Below are 17547 nucleotides of genomic sequence, written 5' to 3' on the forward strand. Positions count from 1 at the left end.
AACCTCATAAACAAAAAGTTACTCACACAATACGTAGAAAGACCCTGCCGGCAGCATTGTAACAGCTGACTTAATACAGACCCACCCATTACTAAGCTCTTTAGACGCTCAACACACACACACACACAGCCATTAAACCAACATTTTGGACCATTGTTCTTCCATTATGAAAACTCCAGTACCAAGTTTGAGGAGTAGTCCGGATTCAAAACGAAACCGGATTCTTGTGGCGTACCGAGACTCGTAATTCTCTTCACCCTCTTCAAGAACGTGAATGTAAAGAAGAACCACACACCAACACACCTGCCTCTACGTTACGGTCATTACATTCAGGGTTGTCAAACTCGGTCCCCATCCTGCAGCGATCTGCTCCCCCAATGATGATCTTCTTCAAGAGAAGTACGATCGTGGCGTTCTCTCTCGTGTAGCGATCAGAGGAGTAATGCCCACCCTAACTTCTTGCAGCGATTTGGACACCGCTGTGCTTTTGCGGTCTGCTGCCTAAGAACAGGCTTAACCTCGATAATGGGGGGGGGAAGGGAGCAGAAGGGGTGGGCACCAATCGTAGGCTGGGGGTTGTTCGTCTACATCGACCATCAAAAACGCGTCTACCCCATTCGTCGGGGCATCATTACATCGCGGTCCGTCATCGCGTTCATCAACGTAGCTGCAGTGCGTCGTCGGTCGGTTCAATCGTGAACGGGTTCGATTATTTATCCTACGCGCGCTGCTGGATGATGTAATTCGTTCGAAATAAACATTTGCACCACTCGAGAACACAATACGCAGTACGCGATCGCAAGCTGGAAACGGTTTTTAAAAATAATAATTCGAAACGCGCACATCAGCTGTGGGAGAGTTCTTCAAGTTCAAGTTCTTCATTGGTGGCCATTTTTCCCCGGACTCTGCGATGGGACTCAAGTCGAAACTGTTTAAGGCGAGTTTGGTGTTGATGCTGATAGCGATTCTGCCGGGACTGCCACCGAAGACGGTGTTCCCGTTTAAGCCGATCAGCATCGCACCGGTCCGACCACTTACCGGAGTGTTGGCCCCGAACCAGTTGCTCAACGGAGCCGAACGCTTGCACGAGGGTGGCCTACAGCAACCGGAAGGGGTAGCTGTGCGTGGCAATGTAACGTACGTTACGGTTTACGGTGGCAAAATTCTAGAGCTTGGTGATCAGGGTTCGGTGCGAACGGTGGCTAAGCTGGGCCCGGAGTGTGGTAAGTCGTCTATCGGACGGGGAGCGTTACGATCACTGCACTAACTAGCGTTCTTCCCTTGCATCCAGTGGGCACATACTCGGAGCGTATCTGTGGACGACCGCTGGGGATAGATTTCGACACCAAGGGAAACAATCTCATAGTGGCCGATCCGTACCTCGGCATCTGGCAGGTGCACATTAAGACGGGCGAGAAGAAGCTGCTCGTCTCGAAAGACAACGCCATCATCGAGGATGGTCCTACCACCCCTACCACCGCTACCAAGCAATCGTCGATTACCGCACGCCAACCGAACATCCCGAACGCGGTGGCAGTGGCACGCAACGGTGACTTTTACTGGTCCGACACGGCATCCGACTTCCTCTTCGAGGACGCCATCCAAGCGGTGCTGTGCAATCCCTCGGGCCGTCTGCTGCACTACTCCCGTGCCGATGGCAAGAGCCGCGTACTGATCGATGAAGTGTACGGTGCCAACGGTGTCGTGCTAAGTCCGGACGAAAGCTTCGTGCTGGTCGGGGAGCTCGGTGGACAGCTGCTCCGCCGGTACTATCTGAAGGGTCCGAAGGCCGGCACGCACGACGTGCTTATCGATGGACTGCCCGGTGCGGTAGACAATCTGAACGGTGATGCGACCGGATTTTGGGTTGGGTTAGTTATCGCGGCCGACCAAAGCAATCCTTCCTTCATCGCAATGCTGGCACCGTTCCCGAACCTGCGCCGTCTGTTGGTGCGACTGTTCGTGCTGGTAGAGGCACCGTTCCGCCTGTGGTACGACACCACCGGCAGTGACTTTGCACTCTGGGTAACGCATCACATTGGCCATCTGGGAGGATTGGTCCCGCTGTTCCCGGATCGTGGCACGGTACTGCGCATGGATTGGGAAGGTAATATCGTGTTCGCACTGCACAACGACGACACGTCCAGTCACGTCATCTCGCAGGCGGTTCCGGTAGGGCAGGAACATCTGCTACTGGGATCCCCCGTCAATCAGTGGCTGGGACGCGTGAAGCTAACGCCAGAAACGCTAGCCACCCTCAGGGGACAAAAGGCAACCACGGGTACGCAGCCGAAAAAGGCCGCCACTGAACCGCCAAGGGAGGAACTGTAGAAGCTGCTGGACCTGCTGGGTTCAGCCCGGAGTGAATAAAACACGAACCAAGTACAATTTACATTTATTTAAGTTTTCGTTTTCCTTTAGTTTATAAATATCAGTTTGTTGTTGTTGTTGTGTTGGGGGGAGTGGCCGGGTGCGCTGCTGACACCGATACGTCGGTCGGCCTGCCTTCCATGATTATACTTTTCCTCTTTCTCTCTCATGTTCGATCTGCTCCTTCCGCATCTTTTTTATTTTAATTTTAAACGGTTTTTTATTCCATTCTTCGTTTCTTTACTGTTTCTTCTTATGTTTTTTTCTTCTTCTTCTTCTTTAAATATTCAGACACACAAATAAACACAATGCAATCAATCACCCCCCCTGCTTTTCTTACCACTCCATTATCAATGATGATCCATTTAGGGCTTTTGCTCACTTTATCCTATATTATGCTCGTATCCTCTTACTAATTTCATTTTGTCCTTCCTTCCTTCTTCTCTTTCATCAGTTTAGAGTTGTAGGTTTGTTTCTTGTATTCTAATTATCAAGTCTTCCGTTTCCGACCATCGTTCCTATCGTCCGAGAGGCTTTCGAGAGTGTTAAAAGGAGTTTCATGTTTTTTAGTAATAATTCTCTCTCGCTCTCTCTCTCTCAAGCTCCCTTCGCTTTTCCACGTTTTTTTTTATCCTGTTGGCTTTCGACGAGGTTTACGACCCCTAATGAGAAGCGAAAACCAGTGGAAATTTTCAATATGTTAGCTAAAGTCGCTTCTCTCTTCACTTTCACACTTCTTGTGCCTTGTCTTCAATTGTTTAGTCGATTATGAGATTTTCGCCCGTTGCAACACACACACACACTTTCCTTTTGCCTTTATGATTAGTAGTTTTACGTTTTGTGTAATTATTATCTTATGTACCTTTCTGCTTCTTGCTTTCTTTCCGTTCCACTAATGCATTAGTACAGAAATTGTAAACCTAGTTGAAATTCCTCTTTCCCTTTTTGGTTTTAGTTGTATTTTACTTTTGCTTCCAATTGCGTGCTTCCAAAGTGCTAGCAGTGTTTTCGACGTGAGTTTGCTTTGGGGTATTTGTGCTTATTATGTTGGCCGTTACCGTGCTCCGTTGCTCGTTTAAACGTACACGTGTTTTAGAGTTTTTAAAACCGCCAAAAGTAGTAGTAGTGGTAGTAGTAGTAGTAGTCTGCGATAGGTTGACACTGCTTCGCCAACACGAACAATTCGATATTACTTGTGTTTACCTGTGTCAACTTGTTGTGCGCTTTTGCCAAACTGTTTCGGTTTCTCCCGGTGCAGCAGCAATTCCTAGCTTGCGTTTACTTTTGATACTGATGCAATAGTAGATAATGAACGATTTCCAAGTGGAGTTTGCTGGTGGTGGTGAATTATGCTGCCATAACCAACCATAACGCTTTACTTAACGCGCAGCTAATCCAAGGGGAGCGAGGATCGTTCGTGCTCAGCTCAGCACAGCACATGCACATTTACAATAGAGATAGCAGGAAGAGAGAATGTCTGTAAGTGTCCGTGTGTGTGTGTTTTGAGTGGACTTGGAATTGTAATACTTTTAGTTTAGGCATGCTTTTGCCAAAATGTACGCTACTAACACACTCACACACACACAAAACTGCCGATCCGTATCCGTATTGGTATGGGTCAAGGATCGTTCGTTACTCGCCTTAATCCTCCGCTCACCAAGGTATCTCTATTTACAGTCCTACAACACGAGACATTGCACAAAAATTAGTACCAATAGTTTTGTAGTCAGTCAAGCGTTGAAGAAGTAGAAAAAGGGTATCTCCACCACTTGTCTTGTTTTTCACGTTTGGGGGGGGAAATTATAAATACGGCTCAATCTATATTCCGCTTTCGCTTTAATTTTCTATGTCACATTTGACGCCGGTGTGATGCCCTATTTCTAATGTATTTGCATGCAGTTGCTTTCTTTCTATACGTTTCTATGCCGTTTTTCCCCACTGGTGTTTTTAGGTAGTTTATGTAAGATTAGAGCGACTCACCGAGCTTTGAACCTCAAAAGATGCCCCACCTATTCTTATTCTTTTTGGCAAATAGAGCTCCCAAAAAAAGAAAATCATGATGAACATAACTGTATGTTCCTCACTGTTGCTTCGTGTTTTCTATACATATCTCTTTTTAATTTTTATCCTCGATCAATTCGATTTCGTTTAACAAAAAAAAATTCCAGCATGCGGGGCGCGATATATGTTCGTTCTATCTCTAAATGTTTTAAATCGACCGATCTGTCCGATTATGGAAATTGCTTATCTTGTGTCTTATATGCTAATTGCTGCTTATTCGCGCTTCGAACTGACGATTGAGATTACATCCGGTTAATGCTGTTGCCTGTACGATACAAAAAGGGCAAAAAAGGGTATACGGTAATACTGTGCTCGCCCGCCAGCGACCGGTCGCTGTTGCTGCTGCTGCTGCTGCTGGCCTGCTGGAGTGTACGGTTGGTTAAAATTTCTTTCACTTATCCTTCTCTCTTATCGTCCGTACAACAGACAGGGGTACAACAATGGGAGACACCTATCTGTAACATAAACAAACACAAAATTCCTACTTGCGCTGCTCCTGAACGATAAAATAGGAATAGGAATTGGGGGGGGCAGAAAAAAAAAGAAAAACACATTGAACTCAAATTTTTGATACACGTATTTTATATATGCATAAAAATGAATCGATAAGAAAATTATCAGCTTTTTTTTAGTGTTTTCGAAAACAGCTACGAACCGCTAGCCGCTAGATAGACGGCGATAGAGCGTACGACAAACCGTGGGGCCATTCTTTTCACCTTGTTTTTTTAATTGATTTATACTGCTGCTGATGCTCTTTTAGCACAATTTACACACAGCAGATATAATTAGAGAGACATATAATAGAATCCAGGAGCCAGGGCTGCCGTACGCTCCAGGAGGTTCGTCTCGTGCGGGTCTGAGGTTTTCTGTAGTAATACGTACATGTTACGCGTTTATAAAATAATAATTCCGATTCCTATAAATATTTTGCCTAGTGTAAAAAAAGTGAGAGCGAGTTGGTAAATTAGATCTAAAAACAAGGAAAATACGTTACTCTTATACGCATGATAATAATTTATACAATGCTACGACACACACACACACGCACACACGCACGCACACACTTTTTCCCCCTTTTACCCCCTATGTTCCCCTCCCTTTTCTGACCCCTTTTCCCCGCAACGCATTGTCATCTTCGCAACAGACATGATTACTGTCCCGAAGCAGCTGCTGTCCGTCCTTACAACACTAACACGCTTACCCAATCACGCATGGAATTTGTTTAAAAGTGCGCTCGAAACACTCTCACACACATTCACACGCACACACAAGAATTTGCATCGCGGGCCAATTAAGGATATGATTATGTACGGTTAGACGATTCAAACACGGGCGACTAATTGTAAACGACGGGCGACGCATTGGATATTTAAAACTAAACTCATTTTTAACACAGAATTTAGAAAAAGAAAGGTCTCACAAAACATTTATACGATTTTCCGACTTTTTCATTCCCTTCTTCCTTTTTCTTCTTCCTATGGTATGCCGTCCTTATTTGCACGGCACACGACGGCCCGCGTGGCCGGCAAGAAGAGGGCCGTAAACAAGGACGAACGAGGGTAATAATATCATACAGCTGGGCAGATTTTGGCTGTGACGGGTGGGAAAGGTGCCGTGAAGAGTAAGACGGGACGCGGGACGGGAAGAGGAGGAGAGGAGTTTGATTTTAAATTTAGAAACACAATTAGCTTTAACGTACCGTAAGGGAAATACAATAAAATAGATACACGAATACACGATCACGAATCATACAGTAAGATCCTGTTACTAACACAGATAAATGCACTGGGACGCGGGATTATTGGCTCGCTTCATGCTGCTCCACGATACTTCTCTACACGCGGGCACTTTCTCTCTCACTCTCTCTCTCTCTCTCTTTTGTGGCATTTAAAACAGACATTCATCCAGTTGAAATGGTAGTAGTAGCAAAGGAAGTAGTAGAATGTAATCCTGATCTGGAAACACCTCTCCTGCGGTGTGCAAGAGGAGCAAGAGTTGAGTTTTGTACTTGTTTAAAGTTAGTTTGTAAACTTAAGTTGTTTCTTTGTGCGCACTTCCATCCAAACCAGCGAATCGCGCAGCTCCGGCACGGAAGCATATGGCGAGCAGTTAGTGAATTACAACCGGGAGTGCCTGTTTCGCGCTCGATCGCGCCTAAACGTGGACCTTTCTTGGCAATGCTGTTAAATGATTGTTTGCCGATGGAGACATATCAGCGTCGCCCGGACAAGAAAAGATCCAGCCACAGACGTACAGCTTGATTTCTTCGTTTGCTTTTAATTGAGTGTGCTGCACATTTATATACATTCATACATTCATACCGAAATGGCCTATGGCAAAGAGGAGTTAATAAGTTCGCTAGACGAGCTCTCCCACGACGAACAAACAAACAAACAAACAAACAAACAAAAGGAACAATAAAATGGAGCCAATTCCGAAAGCTGCCGTACGAAGAAGTTAAGCTAAACACATGACGTGGTGGTGGCCAGCATCACACGAACGCGACCTCTCCCGTTTCTGTCGCTAGAGTAATATCAGTTCAGCTCGCGGCATTTGGACGAGAACCAAATATGCCATTACGATTGATTGATTGATTGATTGATAGACTGATTGGTGGCTCACCATCAATCTGTTTACCGGAAAACAAAAATAACATATAATAATACTATGTAACCCCTGCTGTACGGGATTGATCCGGGGGTGATCCTTACGATGGTGTGGTGAGTGTGTGTTTGGGTGTGTGTGTGTGTGTGTGTCCTGACACAAAACTGCTTGCTAGCTTCACCTTGTATTGAGAACACACTCGATCGCACAAACACTCCAACACACACACACACATATGCACAGACACGAGTTACTAACACACACACACACACACCCTAGCAACCATCCGAGAATGACCTCTAAACCCCCGCGCTTAACCTTAACATTAAAATACTATCGCTTGCTTCTTCGCTACGGATTTTCACATCCCGCGTGGCCACCGCCGCGTGTGGTCACCACCAGGGTACCCCACCACATCGGGGAGCGCGCTACACCTTTCATCGATTACAGTGATTGCCGTTACTTTAAGTGACCATCATTCTCTTGTGGTTCCACAGTCCCTTCCCACCATGAAATGCGACTAAAAAAAGCCTTATATCCAGCCAGCAGTGTCCCGTTTTTTTTTTTGTTATGCTCTGTACACCTGTGTGCTGCTGGGCTGTAGCAACGCGTTGCCGTTGGTTAACCATCCATTCCGCCCGGGATGGCCCTAGTTCACCATCAGCGTGTGGGACTCCATTGGCGCTGCCGAATCGTACAGCGTGTCCGTGTCTTGCGTCGGTTCACCCTGCAGCTGGCATTGGTTCGTCAGCGTACCGGCACCGCAGTCGCAGAAAAATCTAAACGCACACACACACACACAGTAATAAACCGTTAGTCTATTGCTTTACGAACGGCACACAACCGTAAAGAGAAAAAGGCTTACCTATCATGGCGTATAAACTCGACGTCATGACCGGAGTGGCACGTTTTGATGCAATTCACACAGATTGCATTGCGATCGGTGGTATTGCACGTATGGCAGCGATAGAAATCATGCATCGGGAACGAGGTGTAGGACGAGATTTTGTACAGACACTGGCCGCCCGATACCGCTTTCTCCACCTCGTCCTGATTGTTAAATATCTTGTTCCCGCCGACGATCGGCTGCACGCCGCTGGCCAAACACAGCCCACCGAACTTGTTGTTGAAGATCTGATTGTACTCCAGCGTGGCGGTCGCATTGTTCGTAATCTCTACGCCGGCCGCCAACCCGTCGAAGATGCGATTGCGCTTCAGCACCGGATGGCTCTGGGTCGAGATCAGCACACCCGCCTGCGTGTTGCGGAAGATGTCGTTCTCCTCCAGTATGCCCTTGCCGCCGTTGAAGATGCAGATGCCACCATCCCGACCGTCGTAGATCTTGTTGCGGCGCAGCGTCGGGTTCGAGTCCGTCTTGATCCACACGCCCGCCATCGCGTTGTCGAAGATTTCGTTCTGCTCCAGCAACCCGAGCCCACCGTTGTACACCAGCACACCGCCGTTCTGGCCACCCCAAATCTTATTGCCCCGTATCACCGGATTGCTGCCGGTGCGGATCTGCACGCCCGAGTACAGATGGTTGAAGATGTCGTTGTCCTCCAGCTTGCCGTGCCCATTGTCGTAGAAATACACGCCCACCTGCTTGCCCGAATGGATGCGGTTCCGCCGCAGCACGGGCGTACTCCCGGTCGTGATCCAAACGCCGGCCAGCGTGTTCGCGTACACCTCGTTCTCCTCGATCAACCCCTGGCCCTTCTCGTGCACGTAGATACCGCCGTGCTGGCCGTGGTGGATTTTGTTGTGCCGCACGATCGGATCGCTCGTCGTGCGTATCTGTATGCCGGCCAGCGCATTGCCGTAGATGTTGTTGTGCTCGATCAAACCGCGACCCTCGCCGAAGATGTACACACCGCCCTGATGTCCGTTGTAGATCTCATTCTTCCTGATCGTGGGGTTACTGTTCGACGTAATCCACACTCCTGCCAATTGCAAAACAGACGATTAATTATTGCTCAAAATGTAAGGAACAGCGTCTACAGAGCCACCTCTCGCTAACGCCCGTCATGTAACTTACCCGCAAAATTGTTGGAATGGATTTTGTTCTCTATGAACTGGCCCAGCCCATTCTCGTGTACGTAGATACCGCCCGTTTGGCCGTGATGTATCTCGCACTTGACCACGGTTGGATTGGCGCCCGCCTTCACCTCGAAACCCGCTATTCGGTTGTTGTGGATGTCATTCTTCTCAAAGTAACCCTGTGTAGACGAATTTAACGCATTAATCTTAAGCCCGTGTGGCCGACGTCCTGCTTCGGCAGGGGACCGAACAGAACAAGCCTACGCACCATGCCATTGTCGAATGTAAAGATGCCCACGTCGCGGCCGTGGTGGATGTGGTTTTCGCGCATGATAGGACTAGCGTAGTTCTTCACCCAGATGCCGGCCAACGCATTCCGGCTAATCTCGTTATGCTCGTACGTGCCCTGCGCGTAATCCGTCACGTACAGACCGACGTTCTCGCAGTCGCTGATGTCGCAGTACTTGATCAGCGGATTGGCACCGACACCACTCACGCACACGGCGGCTCCAACTGAAGAAGAAATGTATAATATGAACAATTAACACACCACAAACTTTCCTTCCTCCCTTTAATACGAACAATACTTACCGACCGACGTGCTCCGGATTATGCAGTGATCGATGGTGGGACTGCAGTTTTCGCTCACCTCCAGACAGTAGTGCTTGTGGTGCGGCACCGTCGAGGTAACGTCCGGCGAAAACTTCAACGTCATGTGCCCCACGTACGCCTGCTTCGCGCCCTCAACGAACATGACCGTCGATTCGGACTCTCGCTCGAGAATGATCGATTCGGCCACGTTCCCCGGGGCGGCCCCAATCAGTGCCACATCGGAATCGATCACCAGAAACTCGCCACGGTACGTACCGCTGTGCAGAAATATTAAGCCGCTCGTTGCCAACGCTTCGACGACCGCACCACCACCACCACCACCACCTCCTCCTGCTCCCGCCGACACACCCATATCATCACCATTGTTGTTGTTGTTGTTGTTATTGCTGTTGTTACCTCCCATGCCATTGTTGCCGTTCCCACTCGCACCGCCGCCAGCACTGTTGGCAGCGGCCAACGCATTCGCCATGTTGTGCGCCGAATTCCGTTCGTCCGCGTAGTCCAGTGCACCTTGCACTGTGTTGAAGTAAGCGATGTTGCGGCCCTGATACCGCCGCTCCTGATAGCCGGGCCGCACGTGGATGCCGCGGTAAAGCTGCCGGAAGCTTTCCTTCCACGGGTTCGCGTAGTCCGCCTCGTCCGGTTTCACGAACACAAACTTCCACGGTTCCGGATTGAACAGCGGCAGATCGTACTCGTACACGTTCTGGTAGAGCCGCTTCCACAGCTCCTTGTCGTTGGCGATCGTTTGGAAGCGCTTGCAGACCAGTGCCACCCTGCAGAGGTCCTGCTCGTACAGGTAGGAAAAGATCGTCAGCAGCACCTCGTCCGGCATTTCGTACTGCAGGTAGTGGGCCGCCGACTGCATACACATCGTGCCCGCCATTGCCACCGATGCCGTTGCCATCGGCGGTGAAGGGGTGGCCGGAGAGGTGAGCGCGACTACCGCGGCAGTGGCCGCCGGGCGGCACGCGACGGAAGACGAAGCGGACGAGCCACCGCCCGTGGCGGCAAGCAGCGCTGCAGCGGCCGCCGTCGGCTGCTGGGGCATGGTGGCCGCCATCGAGGTGCCCACCTCGTTGCTGTTGGAATAAGTACGGCGAGGACGTTTCCGTGCCGGCAGCATATAAGCGGCCGCGTTCGGATCGTACCCACTGGTCGACTGATACTGATGCGAATGGTGATGGTGGTGGTGCAGAAGCAGATTACCGCTGCCGGCACCACCGCCGCTACTGCTGCCACCTGGGGAGCAGTTCGGGTTGTTAATACTACTGCTAGACGAGGACGAGGCGCCACATCCTAGGCCGAATGGTGCACCACCGGCAGAGGACGACAAGGAGCCGCCGGAACTGGTGCTGGACGATGAACCGCCTGCCGAAGAGTTGCCGGCCATTGCGTTCGACGATGATGATGATGCCGTGGATGAGTTTGACGTTGCGGGACCGTTTCCTCCACCACCCGCTAACCACCCACCGCCACCACCACCACCACCACCACCGCTGCCTCCTCCGCTGGCACTGGCTGAGTCGTGTGCCGTCATGGGGGACTTTTTGCGCAGATCGTACGGCGAGTTGGAGCTCTGCTTCACCTCGGACAGCGTTACGGAGGACAGTGGACCGGAGGACAGTCCGCTGCACGTGGCGGAACCGGCTCCAGCCGCACCTACCGTTCCTGATATGGAAGTAGAGGAAGAGCTGGAACACCCGAACGATGAGGACGTAGAGGAGGAGGCGCCGGTCGATGTGCTGTTGCCGCCACTGTTGGAACCAACAATCGCGTACAGTGACGCCGTTATCGCCGACAGACACTGTGAGGAGGTGGTGGTTGAGGATGATGAACTGGCTGTCCCGGAACCACCGGCACCACCACCGCACACCATTACCGTTGGACCAACGATGTCCACACTGGTGGTGGTGGTCGCCACATCCTTATAACAGGCCCCGAAGTTGGTCATGCCGGACGATGTGCAAACACCCGGCGGAGCCATCATGCCAGAGGTGGATGAAGCCGCGGATAGACCGGTGATGGATGCTGCTAGTGTCGTTGAGGAGCTTGGTGCCGCGTTCGACGACGACGACGATGCCGATGAGGCGGACGTGGAAGTGGAAGGAGCGCTGGATGTGGACGAGCTGGCGGTGGAGGTGCTGCTACTGTTTGTGGAGCTGATTGTAGTACTAACGGCTGTCGTGGGACCGGTGCCGGCCGTTGGTGGTGCTGCAGCGGTCACAGCTGGACCGCCACCGGCTCCGCCACTTCCACCGCCACCATTTGACGACAACGCTGCACCAACGTTCGGTGCTGGAATGTTCTGTTCGCATATTGCTGCGCAAAGGAAGAAAAGGGAAGAAGAAACCATATTAGTAAATTAGATTTACAATCATGTGTGTCATGTCCAAAAAGTATTTTCCAAAAATAATTCCAACCCTTCCAAATTTGTGACATGCGACAATGCTCTGGAACCGACAGTTACGGCCATATTTATTCCCAATCAATACCATATCTTACTTAATATCAAACATAAAGCTTAGGACAGCATATCCAGGGAAACCACACAAGGAGAGCCATACGAGTTAGAGCTCTTGGCTACCACCACGACCCTGCGCCAGGGGGGGGACATGGGAGAGAGTGCCATACGAGACGCGGAAAATAGAAGCAACTTTCAATAATTCAATCAAAATCAAGATCCTGGTTAACCCGGACATCATATAGACATCATTGATATGAAGCTTCTGCTCCTCGCCTATCGAGTTTTACCAGTTTAAAAGCCCTTTGAAGCAAAATTGCTACATGGTCCACGATACATGTTTGAGTGACTTGGAACCCTTGGCTACGTTTGCCGTCCTCATTCAAGTTTTCCCACAGCTGGACAATTTGGCTGGAAAGCTTGCTTGATTTGAAGATCAAGAAAAACGACCCAGGAGAAAGTGATCTATATAGCGCACACACACACACATACAAACGCATACAAGGCCAGTATGGATCTAGTTGACGACCCCATCGAGCAGGGATATTTTCAGTGCATTCATTTCCCTACTTGCCCTTTTTATTTTAATTCCCTCCCGGTGGTTACATCCGACTTCCCCCTCGAAACAGTTTTCCATGCGGAAGGAAAAGAGGGAGCATCTTCCGAGTGTAAGAAGCGAAAAGAGTGCGTTCGTGCGCTTTGTGTGTGTGTGTGTGCGTGTGTCTGTGGCGGTAGTTAGAATTTATTTCGGTACACCGACCGAAGATGTTGCTCTTCTTCACACTCGCCCACACACTTTCTTTCCGGCCGGTCACCACTTTCCTCTATCCACACACACACACACACGCCTCGCTCTTCACAGGAAGTGCAGTGGGATACATCTCGTGATTATAGAAATCGTGGGACTTGATCATTCCATTGGGACATTGTATAATATTTAACATTTGCTTTTGCAGACGTTTTCAAAAACGCAGCAAATGTAAGTCGGGCTACATCCGATAGACCGCGTGAGGTTGAGTGATTGCTTTGCATTCCCCCGTTTGTCAGCCCGCCATGTCGGGGCCAACGGGTGTGCGTCTGCATTTCTCCGGAAACTATTAATAAGGGAACCGCATCCCGAGGAGTTGTTAGCTCACATACCGGAGCAGTTAGTAGAGTGCTAAGCCGATCCCGTATGTTGAAACCGAAATCAAACGACTCCTTCTATCCTAATAACCGTGTAGCGTGTTTCATCTTTTAGTAACAACTATTGTTGATGCAATATACGCCAAAACAAGTGCCAACGGACTGTAAAAACGGCTTTGCTGTTCCATGAGCAGTGGAGAGAAGGATGCACTACAAGATGCAAGCGATGCAAGCTTCTCAACTGCATCTCTATTTTAAAATCCACACAAATTCCGTGGCCCCCACCCCCCATTAGGCCTACGCAGATTGTTTTGTTTCATTGACCGTGTGTACCGTTGTGTCCGTTCTTGTGACAAAACACTTTATTGCTGTGCGCACGTTTTGATCTAGGAATTTATGTCACTCACTCATATTTCTGGCGCATTACATGGGCACAAACACTGCTGCACTGGCTAAAAATAAAATTATTAAATGATAATTTATATTAAACGTTATGTCTTTCGAAAGCAAGAAGTACGAGCTCACCTTCCAAACGAACGCACTTTTTTTTAACTAAACAATTAAAATGGTTCTCCGCAAGCTCCACTTTTGACCACCATGCAATTATGCTTGGGAGAAGCACGCCGGTAGCAGACAAGGCAGGGGATATTACAGTAGCCTAAACGGCTTCTTCACGTCTTAACGGAACACCAACCGCCGGTGCTAACTGTTCCCGACCAAGAAGCGGCAGCAGCAACGGAAAGTGAAAGTGGGGGGGAAAAGCGGTTCGATCATTTGAATAAATTTTCTTTTTTTTCCGTGTTATCCGTTACCCTCCACCGCTAGCTGAGTTTCTTTTTCTCTTCCTCTTCCTTTGCGTTTTGCACCGGTTTTGCTCTTGCTCACACACACACACACACACCTCACACAACGCGAACCATTTTCAACAGCTCGGAAAAGCCGTTTCTTGCACTGGTACACTGGCACGATGCTACACCGCAAAGTTCCTCTATTTGCAATTGGCCCGGTCGAGCATCGGTATCGGTTGGGTATGGTTGGTGTGCGCGTGAAACGGGTTGCTCGGATGGGGAAAAAAAGGACGAGAATCCCGATAGCGCAGGTAGTGGTGTAATAGCAGTACTTCCGACTACTGGTGAGAAATGATTTGTATGTGGACGTTGCAATACACAGATTTCAACCATACAAATCTTAGTAGCTCATGTATCAGTACTATCGTGTAGCATGGTAGCAAGCTTTAATAGCGAATAAACAAAGCAAGCGAACGAGAATCAAAGAACGCATACAATGTTATGAATTCTTGATTGCATAAATAAACGGCAGCGGGGTAAATTCGTTGCGAATTCTTTCGCTCTCGTTGCACATTCCCATCGCGTGCAGATTTTGGCAAACAAAAGCAGGAATCCCGGGACACCAGGAACAGATTTCCACCACCATGGTACTGCCAATTTCACATCCAGCATCCTTTTGCCCCCATACGATGTTGTGCATGCGGTGTGCTGTACCATATGGCATACCATGATGAGAGTAAACCACGAAACGAAAACGAGAATCAATTCGAACAGCCAACCATTTTTTGGGAGAGCATATTTCTGAAGAAAATACTTTTGGCTTTTTTTTTTGGGGTTTTCTCATTTGCACTTACCGGAAGTTCGCGATGGCAGCGGAATTCGGTTGCCCTTTCGCCGGGATCGGCGAACGTACGATCGGGACGACGAGAAGGAAGCGCTGGGCATTTTTGCTCTATTTTACGTCTCACTTACGGCACTTACGCAGCAGCAACCAACCAAAACCAGCGCTCGGGAGTGTGTATGTTTGTGTGCCGTTGGTATCCTTTTTCTTCCGTATTACAATACTGCCACTATTCCACAAAAACAGTGGTTTGCGGCTGTCGTCGTCAGTTAAGGAACTTCCTGTGATTCTCTATTCTTGATGCATTTTTTTTCTCTTAGCTTTCTGCTCCTTTAAAATTCGCCACCGTAAGTTTGGCCACCGTTAGTTAGCACCAGATATTACCACCGAGCGGACGGTGGTCGGGCGGTTGTTGCATACACTTGTTTCAGTCCTTTCACTTCAGCATTGCCACCTGTCCACCATACCTGTCAGTATTGGCAGTGTATGTATGGGCCGCCCTATATCCTGATACCCAACCAGCAGCAGCAGGCCTGGAGCGATGAAATCCGAAAAAAAAGGGGGAAAAAGGGTTTAAGAAGGAGAACATACACCAAACACACAGAGTACACTGCACTATCCCGTAATCAATAACACCAGTGGAGAATGATAGCGCCACACACATCTGTTCATCTGTTCACAACACAATCGTCCACAAGGAGCAGCGAGCGGTGTGCGATACGCGAACGATTGCCAGAGTTCGTGCGAGGATGCTTCAGAAGGCTGATTGTTGTGCGCCGCGAATTCCGAGTACGTGTCAGTGTGTGTGTGTGCACTTTTCCTTTGTTGCATGCCTAATTATAATTTTCGCGTTCTTCGGTGCCAACGACTCTAGATTTTCCCTGTATGACAGCAGCATGACAATGGTATCCTTCTTCACATGGAAACCGCATCCAATTCCAGCACACACGCACACGTATACGAGAATGTGTGTAATCGGCAAAGGTTACTGGGACTAGCGGTGCGCACGGAAGTCAGGAGTGTAACCAGCAGCGAGGAAGGATACATAGCAGCCCAAGGGAAACCCCTGACGACCTGAAGTCGACCCGACCCGGATGTCAGAGTGTGCGTGCGTTTACACGGGGAAAAACATTAAAATAAACAACCCGTTCACAATAGGAAAAAAGGATGAAGAGTAGCACACACACAAACACACACGCGCACACATCACACCTTTGATTTCCTCTTTGTTGCAGTGTGTTGTAGCAACACACACACTCACACGCACGTTTTTTGGTGTTTTTTTTTTGCACATTTAATTTCTTCGCTATGTTTTCCGCCTCATGTCTGCGTTGCGTACGGGTTTTTTTTTCTTTCTGCTGTTCTTCTTTTACTTGTTGGCACGCACGGATTGGCTTTTATAATACGTGCGTTGTTGCTTTTTTCTGTTACTGCTGCTTTTCGTTCGTGTTTTATTTGGCTGTGCAGCACCACAGCGGCCCCAAACAAAGAGCAGTGTGTGCCTTCTCTCGGGGTTGGTTGATTTCGCTCAAAGAAGGCAATGACGTTTGCAGTGACAATGTTGTTGTGCTTCCTGCGATGCGGCCATTTTTAATGTGTAAATCGGCTCTCCCTTTTCAGCTGCTCGCGCTGCCAATGGCCATGTCCGCTGATCCTGTGCTGTTTTGTTCCGCCGGCTGCTACTGGCTGCTGCTGCTGCTGCTGTTGTAGCACCCTCCCTCTCGGTGTCCCTTTCCTTACGGCGAATACCTTCGCTTGCACGGGATAATGATGGTGATGACAGAAAATTGATCCTTTTCCCTTCCAGTGACACTTTCCCGTCGCTCCCGTACCGCAAGCCTTCCGTTTTCGCTGCAAATCCAATCCTTTACCAATCCATCGTTTTTACAGCACCAGCATCGGCACAATTTTCACGCTGAACACAACACGGTTGGAAAACGAGCAACGACGACGACGTCGAGAGAACACATCGAAAATCAAGATGAATTGTACCATTTGCTGCGCACGATGCGCTCACACACACAGTCTCGCGCTCATGCAAGCTAGCTTTCCTGCCTTCCCCTTCACTCTGACGCATTCGCACGCATCCACACACACACCACACATACTCGCTCGCACACTCGCTCACTCACACACGCACGTGCAGCCACTCGACGTCTACCAACAAAAAATACCACACTGTTTAGCGAACGCTTTTCTCGCACAAATTTACCGTTTCGAGCGCACACTTCACAACAGTCACACGCACGACATCTTCCTACACCCGTTGTCGCACTTTACGACCGCGTACGGTGCGAAAATCGTGATGCAAATTGCATAATTTTCCACAGATTTTTCGCACACGGACAACTCCTTCCTCAGTGAGTAAAGGCAAAGTGAACGGAGCAGGTCGTACCAGCGCATCGCTCGCCCTGCGTTCGCCATGTTGAGTTGACGGTTTGACGTGTTCTAACCTGGCCATTGGCAACCCGTAGCTGTCAAAGGTTTATTTTAAAATAATTTCGAAACTATGCAACACGTTCAAAAGGAAACAGATGAACCGTTTAGTTGAACAGCCAAAGATTTTTATTGATAATCAATGTATTAAAATCCTGGAAAAAGGGAAATGGGCACACCTTCCGAATCCAAACCAACGTGGTGAAGTT

At 49.1% G+C, this 17547-nt stretch overlaps 2 protein-coding genes and 1 long non-coding RNA gene across 6 annotated transcripts; 2 read left to right on the top strand and 1 right to left on the bottom strand.

Moving 5' to 3' along the window:
• The first annotated feature begins 412 nt into the window (after window positions 1-412).
• On the top strand, window positions 413-4948 carry LOC118505071 (adipocyte plasma membrane-associated protein-like). Its single transcript, XM_036040355.1, has 2 exons — window positions 413-1223; window positions 1292-4948. The coding sequence occupies exons 1-2, from the start codon at window positions 911-913 to the stop codon at window positions 2329-2331; spliced, it is 1353 nt and encodes a 450-aa protein (XP_035896248.1). The 5' UTR covers window positions 413-910; the 3' UTR covers window positions 2332-4948.
• Window positions 4949-5373: 425 nt separating this feature from the next.
• Window positions 5374-17290, bottom strand: LOC118505038 (F-box only protein 11). 4 transcript variants are annotated; one of them, XM_036040276.1, is made up of 7 exons: window positions 17115-17290; window positions 14916-15435; window positions 9664-12006; window positions 9341-9585; window positions 9071-9251; window positions 7901-8975; window positions 5374-7814 (listed from the first exon to the last, which is right to left on the bottom strand). In XM_036040276.1, exons 2-7 carry the CDS (start codon window positions 15004-15006, stop codon window positions 7685-7687), a joined length of 4065 nt encoding a protein of 1354 aa, XP_035896169.1. In that variant the 5' UTR covers window positions 15007-15435; window positions 17115-17290; the 3' UTR covers window positions 5374-7684. The 4 variants fall into 4 exon arrangements, with proteins under 4 accessions (XP_035896169.1, XP_035896170.1, XP_035896172.1 ...); XM_036040277.1 differs by lacking the exon at window positions 17115-17290 and adding an exon at window positions 16774-16888; XM_036040279.1 differs by lacking the exon at window positions 17115-17290 and adding an exon at window positions 16735-16867.
• On the top strand, window positions 15442-16067 carry LOC118505106. Its single transcript, XR_004905385.1, has 2 exons — window positions 15442-15691; window positions 15777-16067. It is a non-coding gene; the product is annotated as an uncharacterized LOC118505106 (long non-coding RNA).
• Window positions 17291-17547: the final 257 nt, after the last annotated feature.

Source organism: Anopheles stephensi, chromosome 2 (assembly GCF_013141755.1).
Source record: "Anopheles stephensi strain Indian chromosome 2, UCI_ANSTEP_V1.0, whole genome shotgun sequence".
NCBI lineage: Eukaryota > Metazoa > Arthropoda > Insecta > Diptera > Culicidae > Anopheles > Anopheles stephensi.

Excerpts from the sequence above, each read along its gene's own strand:
- LOC118505071 (XM_036040355.1), top strand. The coding sequence starts at position 911 with ATGGGACTCAAGTCGAAACTGTTTAAGGCGAGTTTGGTGTTGATGCTG. Across the intron at positions 1,224-1,291 it reads TAAGCTGGGCCCGGAGTGTG|TGGGCACATACTCGGAGCGT; the intron begins GTAAGTCGTCTA and ends CCTTGCATCCAG.
- LOC118505038 (XM_036040276.1), bottom strand. The coding sequence starts at position 15,006 with ATGCCCAGCGCTTCCTTCTCGTCGTCCCGATCGTACGTTCGCCGATCC. Across the intron at positions 12,007-14,915 it reads GCTGCCATCGCGAACTTCCG|CAATATGCGAACAGAACATT; the intron begins GTAAGTGCAAAT and ends TCCTTTGCGCAG. Across the intron at positions 9,252-9,340 it reads TTACATTCGACAATGGCATG|GGTTACTTTGAGAAGAATGA; the intron begins GTGCGTAGGCTT and ends TCGTCTACACAG.